Below are 23,454 nucleotides of genomic sequence, written 5' to 3'. Positions count from 1 at the left end.
ATTCCCAACTAGCACCACCACTTTTCATGTAGCATGTCAAAAGGGGTCCAACACCAAGTTGTTCCAAAAAACTAAAGCACAATACTTTCTCAACAGAAGGGTTGTTTCTAAAATAGCATCCTATTCCCTATATAGTATACTACCTTTGACCATTTGGTACAGGGTGACATTTGTGACAGACTTTTATGTGACTAAACCAAGAGCTGGTGGATTGCTTATACAGAAAGTAAAACAAACCACACTTTATTATTAAGTGCAGAATTCTGCATGGTGCCCATCTGCTTAAAAAAAAAACATCCAGGTGTTAACTTTGAATGAGTTGGTTTATTCTTTATGTTCTCTATGCTGAAGTAGTGACATTACTAGGAACAGATTCACAGTCCATAGATGGATGCGCCCTGGCCCTAACGAGGATTCTGAAACAGATACAGGGTCAGTTTTCACAGTCCAGAAGTTGACGCTCCTCCCTGGCCAGGGTCGTCCAGTTTGATGAGGCAGTTATCAGTCACCCCCTGGGAGGCCAGCTCAGACAGCACATTGTCCAAGTAGTTGGGGTCAGGGTAGCCATGGCCTGACACGTTTGACATCATCTCGGTCTTGTGATGGATCTCGTTCCACACCACTGTGTCGGGTTCGCCCGTGGTGCTGGATGTGCCCACTGTGAAGATGAGGCGCCGTGTCCACGCTACCTTCAGCAGCTCCAGGACCTGAAATGAAAAGAGGAATGACATACACGGCTTAAGTTAGCTGAAGCTTGCAGGAGGCTGTTCTGTAACAGACCGTCAAAAATATATTTTAGGTTTTTGAAATGAAATCCATGGAAAGATAAAAAGATAATTTACCAGGAACAATCCATTTAAACATCAATAACCAGACAAAATGGTTGGAAAAAAGCAACAATCAACTTATTTCTTATCAACACATAATACAGAAGTCCTGAACCATAACTCAAAAGTGAACAAGTTTCTTTGTAATAAAGTTATCTTGTAATAACATGATTAATTAGCTTTCTGGGAGCAAGACGGATCAATTACTTGAGATAGACTTATTGTAGGTCTGCAACTGCCAACTATTTTGATAAATGTGTTGATTACCACTTTTAATTTCATATATTTTCAATAAATGTGTATGCATGTACCCCTCCAAGAACTGCCACCTTAACGTGGTGGAGGGGTTTGAGTACCCGAGTGACCCTAGGAGCTATGTTGTCTGGGGCTATATGCCCCTGGTAGGGTCTCCCAAGGCAAACAGGTCTTAGGCGACGGGTCAGACTAAGAGCGGTTCAAAACCCCTTAATGAAGAATTCAATTTTGAGTACCGTGACGTCGCCCGGTATGGCGCAGCCGGGGCCCCACCCCGGAGCCAGGCCCGGGGTTGGGGCTCGAATGCGAGCGCCTGGTGGCCGGGCCTTCCCCCATGGGGCCCGGCCGGGCTCAGCCCGAACGGGTGACGTGGGGCCGCCCTCCCGTGGGCTCACCACCCACAGGAGGGACCATAAGGGGCCGGTGCAAAGAGGATCGGGCGGCAGTCGAAGGCAGGGGCCTAGACAACCCGATCTCTGGACACGGAAACTGGCTCTAGGGACGTGGAATGTCACCTCGCTGGCGGGGAAGGAGCCTGAGTTAGTGCGTGAGGTTGAGAGGTTCCGATTAGAGGTAGTCGGGATCACCTCTACGCACGGCTTGGGCTCTGGAACCACACTCCTTGAGAGAGGATGGACTCTTCACCACTCTGGAGTTGCCCATGGTGAGAGGCGGCGGGCTGGTGTGGGTTTGCTCATAGCTCCCCAGCTCTGCCGCCATGTGTTGGAGTTTACCCCGGTGAACGAGAGGGTCGTTTCCCTGCGCCTACGGGTCGGGGATAGGTCTCTCACTGTTGTTTGTGCCTACGGGCCGAACGGCAGTGCAGAGTACCCGACCTTCTTGGAGTCTCTGGGAGGGGTGCTGGAAAGTGCTCCGACTGGGGACTCTATTGTTCTACTGGGGGACTTCAACGCCCACGTGGGCAACGACAGTGACACCTGGAGGGGCGTGATTGGGAGGAACGGCCCCCCTGATCTGAACCCGAGTGGTGTTCAGTTATTGGACTTCTGTGCTAGTCACAGTTTGTCCATAACGAACACCATGTTCAAACATAAGGGTGTCCATCAGTGCACGTGGCACCAGGACACCCTAGGCCGCAGGTCGATGATCGACTTTGTTGTCGTCTCATCTGACCTGCGGCCGTATGTCTTGGACACTCGGGTGAAGAGAGGGGCGGAGCTGTCAACTGATCACCACCTGGTGGTGAGTTGGATCCGATGGCGGGGGAGGAAGCTGGACAGACTCGGCAGGCCCAAGCGTACTGTAAGGGTCTGCTGGGAACGTCTGGCCGAGTCTCCTGTCAGAGAGATCTTTAACTCCCACCTCCGGCAGAGCTTCGACTGGATCCCGAGGGAGGTTGGAGATATTGAGTCCGAGTGGACCATGTTCTCCACCGCCATTGTCGAAGCGGCCGCTCGGAGCTGTGGCCGTAAGGTCTCCGGTGCCTGTCGAGGCGGCAATCCCCGAACCCGGTGGTGGACACCGGAAGTAAGGGATGCCGTCAAGCTGAAGAAGGAGTCCTATCAGGCCTGGTTGGCTTGTGGGACTCCTGAGGCAGCTGACGGGTACCGACAGGCCAAGCGGGCTGCAGCCCGGGTGGTTGTGGAGGCAAAAACTCGGGCCTGGGAGGAGTTCGGTGAGGCCATGGAGAAGGACTATCGGCTGGCCTCGAAGAGATTCTGGCAAACCATCCGGCGCCTCAGGAGAGGGAAACAGTGCCCTACCAACGCTGTTTACAGTAGAGGTGGACAGCTGTTGACCTCAACTGAGGATGTCGTCGGGCGGTGGAAGGAGTACTTCGAGGATCTCCTCAATCCCGCTGACATGTCTTCCATTGAGGAAGCAGAGGATGAGGGCTCAGAGGTGGGCTCGTCCATCACCCAGGCTGAAGTCACAGAGGTGGTCAAGAAACTCCTCGGTGGCAAGGCACCGGGGGTGGATGAGATCCGCCCTGAGTACCTCAAGTCTCTGGATGTTGTGGGGCTGTCTTGGTTGACACGCCTGTGCAACATCGCGTGGCGGTCGGGGACAGTGCCTCTGGGATGGCAGACCGGGGTGGTGGTCCCTCTTTTTAAGAAGGGGGACCGGAGGGTGTGTTCCAACTATAGGGGGATCACACTTCTCAGCCTGCCCGGGAAAGTCTATGCCAGGGTTCTGGAGAGGAGAATACGGCCGATAGTAGAACCTCGGATTCAGGAGGAACAGTGTGGTTTTCGTCCGGGCCGTGGAACACTGGACCAGCTCTATACCCTCTACGGGGTGTTGGAGGGTTCATGGGAGTTTGCCCAACCAATCCACATGTGTTTTGTGGATTTGGAGAAGGCATTCGACTGTGTCCCTCGCGGCATCTTGTGGAGGGTGCTTGGGGAATATGGGGTCCTGGGTCCTTTGCTAAGGGCTGTCAGGTCCCTATACAACCGAAGCAGGAGCTTGGTCCGCATTGCCGGCAGTAAGTCAGACTTGTTCCCAGTGCATGTTGGACTCCGGCAGGGCTGCCCTTTGTCACCGGTTCTGTTTGTAATTTTTATGGACAGAATTTCTAGGCGCAGCCAGGGGCCGGAGGGTGTCAGGTTTGGGGACCACACGATTTCGTCTCTGCTCTTTGCAGATGATGTTGTCGTGTTGGCCCCTTCTAACCAGGACCTTCAGCATGCACTGGGACGGTTTGCAGCCGAGTGTGAAGCGGTGGGGATGAAAATCAGTACCTCCAAATCCGAGGCCATGGTCCTCAGTCGGAAAAGGGTGGCTTGCCCACTTCTGGTTGGTGGAGAGTGCCTGCCTCAAGTGGAGGAGTTTAAGTATCTAGGGGTCTTGTTCACGAGTGAGGGAAGGATGGAACGGGAGATTGACAGACGGATCGGTGCAGCTTCTGCAGTAATGCAGTCGATGTATCGGTCTGTCGTGGTGAAGAAAGAGCTGAGCCGCAAGGCGAAGCTCTCGATTTACCAGTCAATCTACGTTCCTACTCTCACCTATGGTCATGAGCTTTGGGTCATGACCGAAAGGACAAGATCCCGGATACAGGCGGCCGAAATGAGTTTTCTCCGCAGGGTGGCTGGGCGATCCCTTAGAGATAGGGTGAGAAGCTCGGTCACCCGGGAGGAGCTCAGAGTAGAGCCACTGCTCCTCCACATCGAGAGGGGTCAGCTGAGGTGGCTTGGGCATCTTTTTCGGATGCCTCCGGAACGCCTTCCTGGGAAGGTGTTCCGGTCCCGTCCCACCGGGAGGAGACCCCGGGGAAGACCTAGGACACGCTGGAGGGACTATGTCTCCCGGCTGGCCTGGGAACGCCTCGGTGTCCCCCCGGAAGAGCTAGAGGAAGTGTCTGGGGAGAGGGAAGTCTGGGCATCCCTGCTTAGACTGCTGCCCCCGCGACCCGGCCCCGGATAAGCGGAAGAAGATGGATGGATGGATGGTGTATGCATGTACATATCCCACCATTTAATCATATATATATCATATATAAAAGTTATCTTTTCAGAATGTATCAATAATGTCAGGGTGGGTTCAACATATATGACAAAGAAACGGGAAAAAAGGACCATAAATAATCACTGAAAATATTATAGCAGATGGCTTTAAGTTCAGGCAACACCACAATTAAAATCAATGAAACCTGATAAGAAATTCGTTTTCCTCAAAAGTTTAAATTGCAACCAAATATAGTTGCGAACTCTGACACTCGTTGCATTGTACAAGCAATGCTTTTATCAGGCGCTGCTATTAACAAATTCCACATACAGAATTAGGCCACCGGATTGGTGGCACTAACATTGCACTAAATAAGCAGCTCCACCATGCATTCAACATCAACAATATCTCACTTCTAAACACACTTAGGAATCTTAGGACCAAGAAAACAGCAACTGTGAAATGACAAAAATCTAAATGTGCCTTCATTTGTACACCTCGCCCCACTCCAGGCAGTGTATCTTCTACTGGTTCATGTGACTTCATGTGAGGAAAATGGTTACTTAAAAAGGAATGGGACATTTGGTCACAACTTCGAAATCTTAATGAAGATTGCAGTTCATAAAATTTGCGAAATCTCAACCTTCTCTTCAGAAACTTCCATTGACTTCCTAGACTTTTTTTAGTACAAACAAGCAAGACGATAGGAGAGCTGTCAGGGACCAAATAAAAAGTGGATAGAAAGGAGTAACTTTTTAGGGGGTTTCATGTCATATGCATTAGTCAATGTGTTTTCATTTATTTGCATAGTGTATTGTCCCATCTGCAAAAAAGATATAGTTGGCCGCTTACCTTTCTGCCCTTGTCGTTGTCTGGGAGGAAGCAGAACCGAGGGAAGCCTCTACAGGTGTATGGCTGGCCTGGGTTAGGGTGTTCTGGACCCTGTAAAGAGAGAACAAGGATATGAGTGAGTGAAAGAACCCTGAAAGAAGCCTAGTTCTTGTTTACCGATTCGCTGGAACAAAAGCTTGCACCCACATTTCCCCTGCAATACTGACATTTGGTAGTCTAGGCTCTCACAGGTGGACAGCACATGGAATTCATATAGTACTAGCTCAACATTAGCAGCCTTGCGGTGTCAAGGTGCCATCGGTACCCATTTCCCTATAAACAGAAACTGTTAAAAAAAGTACCCTCCTTCCACAAGTCAGCAAGAGCAAATGAAAATGGTGTGGGTGCGTCTACCTGTATTCCAGGGGGGATGCTGTAAATGATCTGGATAGTTCCACAGTCAGGGTGGCCAGGGAGGGACTGGGAAATACTATAGATCTCCATCTTGCCCTTGGGCTGGGTCCCTGTCTTCTCCCCATAGATTGTCTTGCATGAAGGGCACTGGAGGCTTCCATCCTGGAATGAAGAACAGACCGAGGCACATGTGTTTGTAATCAGGTTAACAAATATGATAAGATAAAGCTTGATTTTTACCCCACTGAGCTTGAGTATGCTTAATCAGTGTCCACAAAGCTGGGCCTTAAAAATGAAATATTAACTTTGACATATTCATAAAAGGCTACATTTGATAGTAGTTTGTTGCTTTAAGAGTAACAAACTCGAGATAATGTAGGTGCGCAAGATGGCCACAGATCTCAGATCGCGGTGATACGACCAAATCTGATATAGTTAGTTCCGATCAGGTTCTCTCAATATTCATTCATCGATCTTCACCATACATCTGCCCCGGTCTGGTTTTAGCTCAGCATAGTGAACTTGCAATTGTTTCAACTGGCTATTTTGTGTCAATAAGCTCAACAGATACTTGCGCAAGGGAGAATTTTTCAAGTAGCCTACTAAACAATTTCAGTGGAGATGAGCGATGCTAAGCATTTCCATGACGAGGCTAGGTAATTTGGGGTAGATACAGTAGCTCTCCGAAGTATTCATCTCCCTTGGACTTTTCTAGATTTCACTGTGTTACAATATGAAATCAAAATGAATTTTATCAGGGGTTTGACACTGATCAACACAAAAAGTCCATAAAGTCATGTTGTGAAAAATTAAATCCTCAAATTGTTTTAAATTAATTGCAAATATAAAACTATTATATAGTTTAAATTATTCATTTGCACAAGTATTCACCCCCTCTTGCGAGAAAACTACTCACATTGGCCAAAAGTAATATCTCAATCGGGGTTCTCCACTTTATCATATATGGCAATATAGCAAGTGACTGCATCTGTTATCTAAAGCAACCAGGGCCCCATATTTTACATTAAATGAACCTAATAAATGTCACTGCAATCATGAAAAGGCTGAATGCAGGAAATATACTGTAGGTACATCATTTGTTGTAAGAGATATACAGTATTGGTGGCATGCTACAAGTGGCAGGTTTTAGTCTTGGTTCAAAAGGTGTATAAAATGTATTAAATGTGTGGGCGTCACCAAGGCTCCACATTACATTTGATATAATTTTCAGGATCTTTGTGGCACCGACCTTGGTTCCGTTGTTGTACATGGCCAGCATGCAGAGCATGTGCAGGGTATGTCCACACTTTGTGAACTTGCCCACAGCACTGGGAGGGATGGATTGGGCTCCCTCAGATGCCACGTCATAATCTGATGGACATGATAGACGGTCCATACAAATGATGCAGTCCTGAAATCATAGGGAGGATATATTCAAGAAATATCATGGATTCAAGCAAGTAGATGTAATTTCCTTCCAGAACAGACCTCCTGTGCATGTCTGGGAACAAGTGCATGTGTATAACATTTATTATAGGGATAAAAGATCTGCCTTTTAACAAAAAAGTACACAACCAGTCATGATGCTTTCATTATCTTTTAAAGACTTCAGTAGGCTAATTGCTCATGATGTTTCATTCTAAAGTAGTTCAACAATCCCAATATTGCATATACTGATGAACTGGATTGGCCTCTGTCAATGAGGCCTTAGCTTGTAGCATCAATTGCTGTCCCTCAACACTGCCTTGTATACAATTACATTTTTTATTGTATTTCTGATATCAAATTCATGGAAATGGCCCACGCTTGGGGAAATCCAATATATGGAACTGCTCCTGATCAGAAAGTTTGCTCGCTAAGACTACATTCAGAAAATAACTGCTATTCCTATGTAAGCTTATGGTTATTTAAGCAAGCACCAACATGCTTCTTCTGTGAGTGACGAATCAATCAAGCAGTACACTACAGAAGTGAATGTGGTTATTAAAAAAACAAGAGTGATCTTGAGCAAAAACAAGTGCACCTCAATCTACTTAGTGTGCTATTTTAAGCAGTGATTTTCAACACCTTCAATAGGAAGCATATTAAATAAATGACTAACAGTACAATGGTTACATTTGATAGTCTGCTAAAATGCTAAACATATAGTCTTGGCCTGCCTACCAGTCCAGATCAATCTTTTTTGCAATGCAATTAAGCAATGCATAATGGAATAGTTTCCATTGTTGTATTTTTTTTTTTTTAGTTTCCATGCAAGATCTCACCTCGTGGGGCATCAATGATCATGAGGAAGGTGAGGGATCAGCCCAGAACTACATGGCAGGACATGGTCAATGACCCGAAGAGAGCTGGGACCACAGTCTCAAAGAAAACCATAAGTAATACACTACGCCGTCATGGATTAAAATCCTGTAGCGCACGCAAGGGCCCCCTGCTCAAGCCAGCGCATGTCCAGGCCTGTCTGAAATTTTCCAATGACCATCTGGATGATCCAGAGGAGGAATGGGAGAAGGTCATGTGGTCTGATGAGACAAAAATAGAGCTTTTTGGTCTAAACTCCACTCGCCGTGTTTGGAGGAAGAAGAAGGATGAGTATAACCCCAAGAACACCGTATTGAGTGGAGGATGGATGGGGCCATGTATCGCGAGATCTTGCCCAACAACCTCCTTCCCTCAGTAAGAGCATTGAAGATGGGTCGTGGCAGGGTCTTCCAGCATGACAACGACCCGAAACACACAGCCAGGGCAACTAAGGAGTGGCTCCGTAAGAAGCATCTCAAGGTCCTGGAGTGGCCTAGCCAGTCTCCAGACCCGAACCCAATAGAAAATCTTTGGAGGGAGCTGAAAGTCTGTATTGCCCAGCGACAGCCCCGAAACCTGAAGGATCTGAAAAAGGGCTGTATGGAGGAGTGGGACAAAATCCCTGCTGCAGTGTGTGAAAACCTGGTCAAGAACTACAGGAAACGTATGATCTCTGTAATTGCAAACAAAGGTTTCTGTACCAAATATTAAGTTCTGCTTTTCTGATGTATCAAATACTTATGTCATGCAATAAAATGCCAATTAATTACTTAAAAATCATACAATGTGATTTTCGTTCTTTAGATTCCGTCACTCACAGTTGAAGTGTACCTATGATAAAAATGACAGACTTCTATATGCTTTGTAAGTGGGAAAACCTGCAAAATCGGCAGTGTATCAAATACTTGTTCTCCCCCCTGTATATACAAGTGGAATGAATAAGTGTGCAATTAATGCAAATATATTACATATGGCAAATCAAAATGTGCTGTGGAAAATTCACAGATTTACAGAAAATTTTCAGGTATTAATTATAATGTATGCACAAGTGAGATGAACAGTTACTTGTTCTCCCCACTGTATCTTAGAGAATAGTTTTTACATAAACTGGGCCCAAAGTTCTATAGGTCTTTCCCTATTAATATGATCAACATGATAATTTTTTTTATAAATAGTGTTTACCTATTACCTGTATTCTAAATCCCATCTACTACAACGATCACAAGCAGGCTAGTTCACTTTCTCTCACTGAGATTGAGACATGGCGGTGTCCTGTGATTTGCTGAACATTTCATAATACAGTAAAACTACATCCCAAGTTCCAAACAGTCTCATATGAGGCTGTCAGCCTTGAGCTATGACCAGAATATAAACATGCTGCTGTAACAAAGCATTTTTGACCATACTGTAGGGGTGGTTGAAACGACCAAAGAATTATATCACAATACACTCCTAAAATTATTTAGATACAATATGGATGACAATATTCAGTGGCTCACAAAAGTATTCACCAGCCATGGACTTTTCAACATTTTATTTTGTTACATGAAATCCAAATAGATTTATTTGGGAGTTCTTGCCACTCATCAACAAAAAAATGAAAGTGAAAAATAAAATCTACTAATTGCTCTAATTTAATTACAAATAGAAATTTAATTGACAGCAATTAAAGCCAAGAGTCTATTTAGATTAGTCTCAACTAGCCACATCTGGACAGCAATTTTTGCCCATTGTTATTTGCATAATTGCTCAAGCTCCATCTAGTTGGATGGGGACCTTTTGTGCACAGCAATTTTCAAATACCTGCACATATTGTCAACTTGATTAAAATCTGGGCTTTGACACCAGAATATTGACCTTACTATTTTTGAGCCACTAGTGTGGCTTTGGCTCTATGTTTGGGGCCACTGTCTTTTTGGAAGATTAATCTTCACTCAAGTCCCAGGGCTCTTGCAGACTTCAGCAGGTTCTCTCTGTATTTTGCTGCATCCATGTTAACCTCAATTAAAATCAAATGTATTTCATAAAGCCCTTTTTATGTATAAACTGCTTGTCACAAAGGGCATTTCCAGATAAAACCCAAAAAGCAAGTATCAACTGGGTTGATACGTAGTGGCTAGGAAATACTCCCTAATAAGTTGGAAATTAGGAAGAAACCTAAAGAGGAACTAGACTAAGGGGTGGCCAGTCCTCTTCAGGCTGCTCTTCTGGCTGTGTCGGGTGAAAATTATAATAAATGCATGAGGGCTGTGTACTCTCAATCTTCACAGGCATTCTAGGCCCTGAGAGAGAGAAACATTTTATATCCTACCCCTGATTGGCAATGAATTTAACCTGAAATCACGTGAAACACCTTAACTCCATGTAACTAATTACCTGACAGCTAAAGAATGTGCACCACAGTTCATTTAGTGTCATTGTAATGTGTTATAGTAATCAATTAAAACTTTTTCTGTTTTATATTTGTAGTTCATTTATAACAATTTGCAGATTTTATTTTTTACTTTGAAATAATGGACTGTTGTGTTCATCAGTTTCAAAAACTCAGAACAAAATGTGAAGTCCAAAGGGGGTGAATACTTTTGACAGCCACGGTATGTATATAAAACAAATATTGCCAATTCTGAGGAAGGTTGACAAACCCCCCCCAAAAATACTGATTCCCATTATGTTAGTGTTTATTTTTGGTACAACCTATCTGCAATATTAAAAAGAATAATAATTCAACCTTGCATTCTATTTGCATTACAGACCAGTGTGAAATAGATTCCAAAAATATTACAAAATTATTATTAAAAAAATGTGAGGCCCAATCACTTTACAACTTGTGGCTATTAAAATCACACACTTTCTTGCACGGAACAAAACTAGCTGTGATTGCTATGTAATTTTGCTACAGTTTATATGTTGCTGCAGAACAAATTCTACACAACCAAAAAAAATGCCTTACTAAAATAAACACATATTAAAAGAGCTGGGACAGGTTGATAATAAGTACAGATTTAGGATTGGATTCCCCTCCTCTGATCCTAACCTAATTCATCAGTGGGGAAAATGTAAAAACTGACCCAAGATTAGCATCTAGAGGCAATGTCTCCATAGACCCACAATAAGATGAGGGAGGAGGAAGGTATTGACATGCATACCTCGTCTTGAGTGGAGGTATGCACTTCCTCCATGTAGCGATGAATTACATCCTCTGGTTTCAAGGCCGGGCCTGAAGGGACAATGGACACAATGAGCAGTTGAAGAGAAGCCTATCAAACCACACAACAGTAAATCCACACACAAGCAATATATTTACATACATAAAAAACTATTAGAATAGGACACAAAATCTATGCAAAAGGCACAATTATACTGTTCAGCATTTATATTTGGCCGCCTTAAGGACCATGTTTGGCTGTTTGTCTGGCATGCTTGTGGGCTTTGGTGCACTGAGGCATCTAGCGCAATTTAATTGTCGGCCAATGAAGATTTTTTTTTTTTTATCTCCATTAAAAGTAATCAATAATAGTTCAGCAAATTCTATTGTAAAAAGGGGAAGAAATGCAGTTAATAAACATGGATTACAATCAAATATTTTTACATAGTCATACCACTTGTCCCTGATTATTATGAATGTGGGCATAATGTGGGAAGCCTATTAATATACATAATTGGAGAACAATATTTCCTTAGTTGATAGGTATTCATATCAGAGTAACATTCAGAAGATTTAGTTGTCCCTGCAAGCAGCTTTGTTCAGTTAACTGTGCCAGAACATCAGATGCTGTTGTAATTTGATCAAACTGTCACTACTACTGTGCTTGAAATGGGATAACATTTCTTGTCCTGCATTTTGTTTGTTGATACTCTTCAAAAAATATTCCTCATGTGAAATGTTGTTTCACCACTTATACTGAAGGAAGATTGATTTTGAAAAAGTGTACGTAAACTATCTATTGTCAATCATTGTTCCAGAAACAATGTCTATATTAAATGAACACAATTAAATATGTATAATAGAAACATAGGTCTATCTAGAGAAAGGAAAAAAACATTTATTTTTCAAGGATGCCTAATCAGTAATGGCCCTCTACAGATGTTATAGACCAAGACAAGTGGAAGTTGTGGAAAAAAATAACTTACAAAACTGAGTTGTTTTAAATTATCCCAGTGCTGGCAAAATTTACAAATGCTATTGAATGCCACTGGTTGGTGATGATAAAGCCTAACATATTTGATTGCTGGATTCATAATCTGTCCACCGATATGGTATATCTCAGCAGCTTAAATGTGTTACCTGAAAACAAAAATGGAGCACTGGATCACATAAAACTGTTGATTTCTACTGGTATACAAAAGTTAAAACTTCAAAAAAGGTTAGAGTTATGAATGACTTAGTCATTAGTAGGACCAGCCTACACACTTAAGCAAGCACAATTCATACAGACACAATTCAATGTGCTTTACAAAAGAAAAAATACAATAGCATAAAAACAAATACTCAAATGAAAACAAAACATAAGAAAACAGAAATAAAATAAAAATGGGATAAAAACACAGGAAGCTATAAAAGCTGTAAGGCTAAACAGCGCGGTTCATTTTACATGGCATGTGAAAAGTAGTGTTTTTAACCTGGATTAAAAAATGTATACATTTGTGGATCTTCTGGTAGTTTATTCCAGTTGTGTGCAGCATAACTGCTAAACGCAGCTTGACCATGTTTAGTTTGGACTCTGGGTTCTACTAGCTAACCTGTGTTCATGGATCTAAGAGTACTGCTTGGTTTATATTCTTCAAACATATTAGAAATATATTCAGGGCCTAAACCACTCAGTGATTTATAAACTAAAAGCACCACTTTTAAATGTTTTCTCTAACTGACTGGAAGCCAAAGATTTAAGAACTGGAGTGATGTGCTCTCGGCTAACATTCTAGCAACAGTATTCTGAATGAGCTGCAGCTGTTTTACAGTCTTTTTGGGGAGTCCAGTTAAGAGGCCATTACATTAGTCAACCCTACTAGCGATAAAAGCATGGATGACTTTCTCTTGGTCTTTTTGGGAAACCAAGCCCTTGATTCTGGCTATATTTGTAAGATGACAGAATGCTGTTTTGGTGACCGCTTTGATAGGATTGTTAAATATGAGGTCTGAGTCTATCAGAACACTAACATTTCGCACCTGGTCCCTGTTTTTTAGGTCCCAAGAATCCAGCTCTTTACTAATACTAGTTCTTTTATTTTTTGTGCCAAAGACAATCTCTTGGTTTAATAGTAGGCAATTTAGGTTCATCCAGGTATTTATGTGCTCTATAGAGTGACAGTGAGTCTACTGAGCGGTTGTCATACGGTTCGAGAGCCATATATATTTGAGTATCACTTGCATAGCTATGGTAGTTAATGTTGTTGTTCTGTAGAATTTGGCCCAGAGGTAGCATATAAAGATTGAACAGAAGTGGTCAGAGAACTGATCCCTGTGGAACTCCGCATGTCATAGCCACCCTATCAGATTCATGATTACCAATGGTGACAAGGTAACTCCGGCCATCTAGATAAGATCTGAACCAATTAAGGACTGTCCCGGGGAGTCCTACCCAATTTTCCAGCCTATCTAGAAGTGTTCTATGATCTACAGTGTCAAATGCTGCGCTGAGATCTAATAGAACCAGAACTGTTATCTTATTGGAATCAGTATTCAGTCGTATATAATTTAAAACTTATCTGAGCTGTTTAAGTAAGGTAGTGAGGATGGAAGCCTGACTGAAATGTCTAAGAGAACGCTGGAGTTCACAAAATTGCTGAGTTGATTGAAGACAACCTCGATGATCTTGGATATAAAAGGGAGATTTGATACAGGTCTATAGTTGTTCAATATAAGGCTGGCTTTGACGGGCTTTGTTGGAAAATCAGTACCTCGCAATAGTACTACTCTAATATAACATTAAACTGAAAGATTGAGGCACACAGTATTAAAAAGATTCCCTGTGGAGATCTTGAATAATGTCAACCAGTAGTTGTGTATGTGGTATTCATGAGCCAAAATGGGTGGCTGCTGAGGTGCTTCAGATCCCAGAATACATATTTAATGTATGACAGTTATGGCTGAATGACAAGCTGAAAGATTGACACTAATCTACAAATAAGCACCCTGTTCATCCTTCCTTAGTAATGAACTGTTGTTTCCCAAATGCCACCCTCTCTACCACCGAGTCCACTACTATTTACCAAAGACCTATAAGCCCCGATCAGAAGATGTGCACTGTATAGGGAAATGGGGAGTAATTTGGGATGCAAACCTATGAGTTAGACTTTTGAGTGTCAATCCATTCTGGAACAAGATGATATGTACGTCAGCAACATGTGGCGCTGCACCCTACATATCTTAAAGGTAATCAAACAAGATCCAAACATGATGAAACATGTTCTCAATGAAACAGACCAAAGTTTGCTAGCTTGTGAATACGGTATCAACTGCAGGCAACACAACACTGACTTGTAGACATGGGAAGGAATTAGATACAATGACAAATTCACAGATGGGTATTTTTTACCCCCAGATGAGTGATGGAACGCAAGAAAAGATCAAGCATATGTAAGACAAAAAATATGGAAAGCTATACATGCTGTCAGATATCCATCAAAAATACATAAATCATCTTTGATGACTTTCAGTTTGAGAACATTATGAAGTATTAAAGGATACGTTTGGTTTCCTGCCCAGCAAGTACTGTATTTGCCAGGAGAATAATTGTAATACTTGGTCAGTTTTAAAATTGACAAATTTCAGCCACTGTTAGCGAAAAATCGATTGGAGTGATATCTTTGTCAAACAATTAAAGTCAATTAATTAGATTTCAGCAGCCCAATCACTACCATTGTGTGTACAATTCATGGCTCAGGGGCCTCTAAAGTTTCTTAAAGGGAATTGAACATACCTGCTGATGTCAACTTAATCAATTAAGGTGTACTTACTCCCACTGAGTTGTGTGGTCGTTCCACCTAGCCATCTTAAAATATATGCACTAACACTAAGTTGCTCTGGATAACAGCCGATCAGGCATAACGACAAAAACACAAGCCAAGACAATACTTCAGAACATACACAACAAACCCAAGTCTTCCAAAGTTTGGATTTGAGATGATTCAAGATGACAACACAATGGGAAGCATTGGATGTGACGAGGCACTGAGCTAGATGCAGGCCCATAGGAAGTTGGTGGGGGAAGGAGTGGGTGTGTCGTAGCTACCTGTCCTGTGCTGCCTCTTTGCCCTCCTAACCGAGTTGCTGCAGTGAGTTTTGGAGCCTGCTGGCCTGCTGGTGCTGCTGCTGGGGGGAGGAGCGGAGGAAGGCTGCAAGAGGGGGGCACTCATGAATCGCACGCCGAGTCCCACTGCTGACATCAAAATGGAGGCCATGCCTGGAGTGGGTGGCCCCGGGAGGGACCAGTGGAGACATGCAGACGGGGTGGGGTGGGGATGGGAGGGGTCAAGGGAATTGGAAGGGGGGAGAAACCAAAGGGATGAGACATGGTGGATAAAGCAGTGACTGACTGACTGACAGTGTGTGTGGGCTTGCATGGGTTCAAGGGGACTGAGCACGGACCAGAGAGTTGTATTGAAATGTTTGGGAAGTTTCCAGCCAAACCCTGCTTGGTTCAGATGTTCACACTGCACCTTAGCCTAAGTCTAAGAGACACCTAAGGCCTGGGCTAAGCAAGCGTTTACACGCATATTGTGAAGTGGACTAGCACCACCATCAGACTAGGGCTAGCTGGCCCAGCTCTGAAGCAGGCTTAGCACAGACTTTTCAGGACTAGCCCTGGAAACAGTGACAAAATAACCAGTGTGAAAACAGGGTCAATAACAAAATCATAGAACATTTATTGTCCAATCACAAAAGCTGTAATTTCACTTAATTTACATACACTATTGACAGTCACTGTATTTCTGTTTCGGTCCTTCTACTCTGCAAACTTTCCCCGTTTCAGTATACTGGCTTTATCTTAGTGAAGGAGTTACAGCTGCTTGCTTTTGACGCAAATATGTCAAAGTTGTCTTATGTTCATAATTATTCATTGCTTTGTTACAAAAAAAAAAAAATACACAAAAAAGTGCTTGGATTAACTTCCGTAACATTCCTAATCTGAAATAAACACTACGTACAGCCAAGGGAGGAGCTGCAATCTATGTATCCTGTTGCAGGGGCAGACAAAGAAAGAGAACTGCAGTGGGAGGGAGCTGATGGACGTTGTATCAACAGTGCCCGTCTTGAATGGACAAGCCCAGACACAGGTTTTGTGGTCTAGAAAGGTCATCTACATAAACGGCCAACTAAAGCTAAGCTAAGTCATTAACAAACCTTATTTGCTGCATTTAGTCCAGAAACCTTCTCAGACAAAAACTACCTGGCGGTTTCTCTTTGTAGCCTACTTCTCAATTCACTAACTTAACATTTCATAATTATATTCCATCTTGCACTGCATAACCCTCACTTCACTTCCTACACAAAGACCCTCTTTGAACTTTTGACTTTAACATTAATGACAAGCCACACATGAAGGTGCCAGCCTGCTTATCTGGTTCACACAGAAGGCGGTTCTATTACATTACACATGTAATGGTATTGTATTTTACACTGTCACATGAAGGCTTTGTGTTAAAACATGACCACATTTTAATTAAAAAACACATTAAATACTTGGGGTCCCATGTAGTTCAGTAGGTAGAGCAATGAGGCTTGGAACACCAGGTTTGAGATTTCTTACAGAGGGGGTGAGAGATGTAAATACTTCACTACTTCCCACTTACACCAGAGGAGTGACAAATGTAAATACTTAAGTTATTCAAATTACTCAGATATTCAGATCAAACAGTTTTAACTGACGGATAGGTCTCCATGCATCATAGTAGAATGTTGACTTTCAAGCTTAAAATCCAGAGATGATAATTTTTTTCCCTCTCCAAATTGTCACAAATTAGAGTAGATGAATAAAAACATTATTTGGGTATGAGTTAACAAAACAAAATATTTTCACTGGACAGTTAAGTTAATTAAGGACCTATTAAAATGTTCTGCCTCGACTCTACATTGTATGGCATAGCCCACGTTTATCTTTCAGTAATTTGATTAAGTTTGGAATACCTACACATGGCCAAAATTGTTTTCCAGAAACAACTATGTTCCTTAAAAATAATAGACTGTAAACACAGTCACAAGCTGAAATGTTGTTAACGGTCAAAAACAAAGACAACCTCAATCTGATTAACAATTAGTGAGTAAATAGTTTAATTGTCACCTAACCTCAGACTCAATGTGACAGTAGACCCACACATCATTATAGCTACTAGATAAGAACCAAACCAGGTTGGATCAAAACAGGGCTGGGTCTGGGTGGAGATCATGTACAGTGATAAACTGTGGTGCTAAACTTGCTGTGCCAAGAGAGACAAATTGCTTTTCCACTACTATTGCCATTTCACAGATTTAACGACTGTTCAACAATAGTTGTGCCTCTGAAATCAGTGAGGTCTAGCAAAACAAGCATCCCATACAATTGCTGAATAGCACTGTTGAATGTGTTGCCCCTTTCCGGGCACATTGGCTGTCTTTGTTGAAACTTTCGCTTGCCAGGCTCTACGCAAATCTTAGAACACCCACTTTTGTTCATTTCTGCTAAAAACACAGAGACTCACAGGAGAACTTATCAGCATGAAACTGCAACTTTTTCATTTTTCTGTTACTTTCAAACCAAGGTTACACTCATACACTAAAGTTCTACACAAAGAAAAATACATCTTTCTGTAAAAGAAAAAATATATACATTTATAAATGACATTGATAGTGACTGAAAATAATATAGGTATTACAACCATGGGAGAAGTGGCATTTAGTTCAATTGCTTGGGAACCCTTTACCTGCCAGGGCTGAGCTCACACTGGTGGATCCATTCAGTTGCACAGGAATAGCAGGGACACTGTGGCAGAGGAAATGGGAAAACAGACATTAACGATGCAAGTTGAATAGTTCAATGCTCTGAAGCTGCATGTTCACAGAAGTTACCTATATCAATAACAATTCCAAAATGTGTAGTTTGCTGCCACCTCAACTTCTGATTTTCAATAACAAAAAACCAAGACAATCTACAGATGGGAGTCCAAATGTCCTTGCCTCTCTCTTGATGATGGATGGGGAGCTATCATGGCCTTGTTAAAACAACCCAGTTTGGGTTTAGAGTTTAACTTGTCCGCGAGAACAAGGGACGCCTAAAACAGGGCTTCCTGCATCACTTCAAACAAAGGCAGGGGTACTGTGGTGCACAGGAGTCTTTCCTCCTGGTTTCCTGTACTGTCATGTTGTTCCGTTGACACCTCTGTGTTTAGTGATGCCCAAGAGAGAGCAAAGAAAAAGCAGAGAGGACCACCTGCCAATATACAAGAACTCATGAAGAAGGCCTACCACAATTGTGCAAATCAAGTGCGTCAGATACTTTTTCATGCGTTCTCTCTCTAAGTTCAACATTGCCACTAGGGTGTTGTTCAAAAACAAACAAATCAAAATTGTCAGCAAGCACATTTTCTTCCCAGAATTTTCTTTATTATTAGATGTGACAGAGTTGAGGCCTAGTAATAGCTGGGAACACATGGTGACAACAATTGGAGGAAGTGTGTAAGATGCAGCAGTTGAGTAATTTGACCCTTTCAACATAAGCTGGTCAACTGACCAAGCAAAACTGGGCCACAAATACAGTCCAATCCACTTCAAAACAATCCTGCCAACATTTACGATTCAGTCAACAAACCAGCAATTACAATATTGACAAGAACATAATATAACCGCAAGAAAATGTGTCAATTGTGTCATTTAACACTAAATGACACTAACTGGCCCCTGATTTTCAGTATAGTTTACTGAAGAATTACAAATGAAAGAGAATATGCACCAGGAAGATGTGCAAGGACAAGAGGTAGTCTAAAGTTGTTTGTGCAGGATCTCATGAACTATGAGGAGGCCTATATAGAGGGTGCCAAGTAATGAGAATCCATAATCACACACAGTTGGAGGATAACTGGGACACAGGCAGATGGTCCTTTTTTCATTTGGCTACACATGGGAATACTGCAAAGCTAACATACACAACATTGTTGTTGTTAATTGCTAAAAGTGTATGGTTTACATAAGTGAGGTGTGGTAGGGGAGAGTGGAGGACAGCAGCAGAGATGGTAAAGCAATAGCAAGTCGTATTCATTATGAAGCATTTGTTTTATTCAAACTGAAAACCGACAAACGGTACACTGATCTCATCGGACTTAAAGTAGATGAAGGGCCTCTGTCAAAATCCCTGAAGTTTCCCTTTCAGACTGTAGTTGAAACTGATACTAAACGAGCAGGCAATTTTCAAACAAATGTAGTGAGGGGTATTAGGGAGAGTGGTTGAAAAGGTTTACCACTTAGAAGGTTACTGGGGGACAGCTAGGGAAATTAGTGCAAGGAAACGTAACCTTAGTGATAAATAAATATAAACAATCTGACTCCATGTTGTTTGTAAACATACGCAATCATAAATGACCATGATATGCTGGAAGTTCTTAGAAAACGTAGATAAAAATGACCTCAAGACTTACCTTAAGCCATTGGCACTGGTGTGGTAGGAGAGTGGAGCTCCAGGGAGTTGACTAGCAGAGGTTGTCGGGGGCCAGGGGCCTCCCCATGCCATGCCCCCAACAGAAAGGGGCCTCCTGGGGTAGGGCGAGTACACAGAGGCGGGGTGAGCTCCAGCCACCCTGCTGGGGCCCTGGAGGCTGGGCCGGCTCAGCTGTGTCGAGGAAAAGGAATGGCGCGAGCGACTAGGCATGGGGCCAGTGCTGCTGTGGCTGAGACACTGGTGGCAGGAACAGGCCGGGCCAGAGTGAATGACAGATGTGCCAGACGCCAGTGGGTAGGGGAGGTGACCCTGTCGTCTGACCTGTCGTCTATAGCCTGAAGCCTTGTTGACTTGAGCCAATGCTGTGAGGTCCACTATGTAGTTATAGCCATGTGAGGCTAGGTCCGCTGTGGCCTGCCGTGCCTGGTAGCTGTGTTCTAGTAGGATAGAAGTGCGAGTCTCGTATGGAGTCCATCCTCCTTCATCATTTGCCCACTCCCAATATACTCCGCTACCCAACCCTGAAGATTGGGCAAACAATTGACGGCGTACAGACCGTGTTTTCCCTGAAGAGAAAAAAAAAAACTGATTAACACTACTCAGGAAGCCCATGTGCTTTGCAGAGGAAATGACAACAGACATCAAACTTAAGAGAAGGTAAAACTATTTATTTTAGTTAGTCTCCTAGTAGTGTGGTCATTTGTCATGTGTATTTTTCTGACTAAGGTTGTCACATTCTATAGGTAGATATGGACTCCTAAAGCCTCCCCACTTTTGTTTTGATAACTGGAATGTCACTGATATTATATTAGTTTTCTAGTTATATACATATATATCATAATTATTAGGGCTGCACAATATATCGTTTCAGCATCGACACTGCGATGTACGCATCCGCAATAGTCACATCGCAGAAAGTGCGATTTAGTAAGGTAAACATATATCAGTCTACAATATATGTATATTTTTTCAAATGGAAAACTAGAATTATATCTGTCTGATATAACGTAATTTACTTAATGGTTATTGGATACACAGTTAATTATAAATATTATTTTAAACACTGAGTTCGTTGCTGCACGTGGTTGACATGCAGGCTCACGAAATGATGAGCCAGGAACAGGCAAAAAGCCCAAAATGGAGAATTTGGTTGCAAAAAGAAATGCATCGCCAATTACATGGAAACATTTCATCTACAGACAGGGTGATGTTGACCAAAAACAGGTACTTTGTCGAGAGCAATTGTTGCCACAACACGAGGCAACACGACCAATTTGTTTGATCATTTAAGGCAGCACCACAAATCTTTGTATGACGAGTGCAAAGCATCTCAATGCTGTCCAAAGCAAAAACACCATACAGGAAAGGTTCCAAACGGCAGAGAAAAATCACAGATTCAATAACATTTCACATCACCAAAGACATGGTACCAATTAACACGGTTACCAAAGAGGGTTCTAAAAACTTGATACCGCTTGTCAAGCAAATGTATGTAATGCCATCACGCAACTATTTTTCTCAAGTTGCCATCCCAGAGCTGTACGAGAAACTCAAGACAAGTTGAAACAGAGCTGTCACAAGTGGAATATTATACAGCAACAACAGACTTGTGGTCCAGCCGGACAACGGAGCCCTACATAAGTCTGACCGTACACTTTATTAATGAGGACTTCCACCTCAAAAGTCACTGTTGGCAAACTGCATTTTTCCCAGAGGATCAAACAAGTGAAAACATCACAACAGGGATGAAAGAAGCTTTAGCTGATTGGGGCCTAGATGAGTCCTCTAGTCTGTATAACAATGCCGCGAACATGGTGAAGGTTGTTGCCCTGAACAAGTGGACCTGATTCCAGTCCTTTGGCCACAGACTGCATCTTGCAGTTGGAAAGTTATGTCCAATTGCACATTCTATTTTACTACTGTTGCTATACTATTACATATTATTACCTACCAACCTGTTCTGAAATATAACAATTTTCCTAAGATTCATACATTTTAATTGTAGAGGATGGGGAAGATTGAAGGATAAAGACTGTTAGGTTGATAGCCAAAGCTCTTTCTGAAGACATTCTGTTTTTTCATATCGCAATGTATATCGCAGAACAACAAAATATCGCAATGTCAGTTATTTCCAATATCGTGTAACCCTAATCATTATCATTAGCTAACTAGGTAGTTAACGAAAGAAAACGTTGGCATCGCAAGGTAATTGGCAGACGACCCGCTGTAACTAGTAGCAAGTAAAGCAATGAGATTATCGTTGGTTTATGTAGCTAGGCTAACAGCTGATCTCATCAACAGCTAGCTAAACTAAGCTAATCTTTAACTATTCGTCTCTGCGACAAAAACAAAGCTCGAAAGCTTCCGTAGAGTTGTCATACATCGCATTTTGTAACGTTTAGGGCCTTCATTAATCAGTAGTAGTGCAGATGCTTAATTCCCTTACCTGTATCTTGGCGGAACTGCTTCAAGCTAGGTATGTCTATTAGATAAGGTGACAAGCTAGGATCAGATTGTCCGAGGCAGATGCTAGTGGAGCCAGGACCCCCACCTCTGTGTGCCCGTGGAGAGGAGAAGCATTGTTCAATGTAGCCACTCACTTGGCCGCTGTAAGGTCGCCATGAGCCAAGATCATCCTGCCATTCCCATACTACGACCATAGGCTGAGATTGCCCAGATGCTCCCGAGGTCGGCGTACATACAGTAGGGCCATTTCTGGACCCATTTATCCCCACACAGGAGCTAGAAGCAGTGGCCATATCTTGCAGCTCCCTTAGCCGGCTAACGTTAAGAAGTTGCTAGCAATATATCAAAATCGGAAGCTAAATGAAACAATAACTGATGATGGTATCGAATTCAGCTAGCAAGTTAACGCAGGAAATGTGACACTGACATTAACGGTTACGGGACATATTGACAGTTAACTAGTCATCCTATCAATAAACTGTAGCTATAAAACCAAAATAACTTCCACAATTAGCTAGTTAGCTAACAAGATTAGCCCGCTAGCTAACGGTTAGCTAGCTAGTTAGCTAACGTTGCGCTAGCAAAGCATCTTGGGTTTAGCTATCTGTTAGCTAGCTTGGATTGTTAAAATGATCCATTTTACAGTATTTGTACTGGTTTGGGTTCAAGCAACCTGTAAAAACGCATTCCGGCAAATAATCCTTACATTCGGAAAAAAGGATCTATACTAGTTTGCTAGTCTTGCATTATTATCGTGACGGAAACCGTTTGCCCAGACGCACTGTTCCGTATTCAGTGCACTACAGAGTCCTTACCGAGGCTTGCTAAAAGTAACAATACCACGTGACTGATGGCGGTCGAAACGTCTGACGTCACACAACATCTGTCAGGTGTGAGAACCAAAGTTCCATGGCAAATTCAGTACCCAAATCACAATATTTGAGAGCATATGGAACGGTCTGCCAAGCATATACGAGAGAATGCCAAGCATATACGTTGTCCTGCAATAAATAATAATAATAATAGGTTGTAGGCCAATTTATTGTTGGCTTCTTGTAGTGACTACAAATTAATCAGATTTTTATGCGTTACGCGGTTCAGCATTTGGCGGCTCCGCTCTGTGAGTTTGCGTGTTCTACCACTTTGTGGCTGGACTGTTGTTGTTCCTAGATGCTTCCAATTCACAAGTATAGCACTTACAATAGACAAGGGCAGATCTAGGAGGGCAGAAATACCACAAACTGACTTGTGGCATCCTATAACAGTGCCACATTCAAAGTCACTGAGATCTTCAGTAGGTACATTGTACTGCCAATGTCTCA

At 42.6% G+C, this 23,454-nt stretch overlaps 1 protein-coding gene across 3 annotated transcripts; it reads right to left on the bottom strand.

The window, feature by feature from the left end:
- Positions 1-304: 304 nt before the first annotated feature.
- Positions 305-22,957, bottom strand: dtx2 (deltex 2, E3 ubiquitin ligase). Of its 3 annotated transcripts, none has more exons than XM_010902291.4 (9): positions 22,113-22,957; positions 19,647-20,232; positions 17,940-17,998; positions 15,272-15,442; positions 11,186-11,256; positions 6,988-7,149; positions 5,739-5,900; positions 5,346-5,435; positions 305-707 (listed from the first exon to the last, which is right to left on the bottom strand). In XM_010902291.4, exons 1-9 carry the CDS (start codon positions 22,423-22,425, stop codon positions 441-443), a joined length of 1,881 nt encoding a protein of 626 aa, XP_010900593.1. In that variant the 5' UTR covers positions 22,426-22,957; the 3' UTR covers positions 305-440. The 3 variants fall into 3 exon arrangements, with proteins under 3 accessions (XP_010900593.1, XP_010900595.1, XP_010900594.1); XM_010902293.4 differs by having other exon boundaries at positions 22,267-22,405; XM_010902292.4 differs by lacking the exon at positions 15,272-15,442.
- Between the last annotated feature and the right edge of the window lie 497 nt (positions 22,958-23,454).

Source organism: Esox lucius, chromosome 7, assembly GCF_011004845.1.
Source record: "Esox lucius isolate fEsoLuc1 chromosome 7, fEsoLuc1.pri, whole genome shotgun sequence".
Classification (NCBI taxonomy): domain Eukaryota; kingdom Metazoa; phylum Chordata; class Actinopteri; order Esociformes; family Esocidae; genus Esox; species Esox lucius.
Note: the sequence above shows the minus strand (reverse complement) of the source record. Positions and strands in the feature narration are given on the sequence as shown.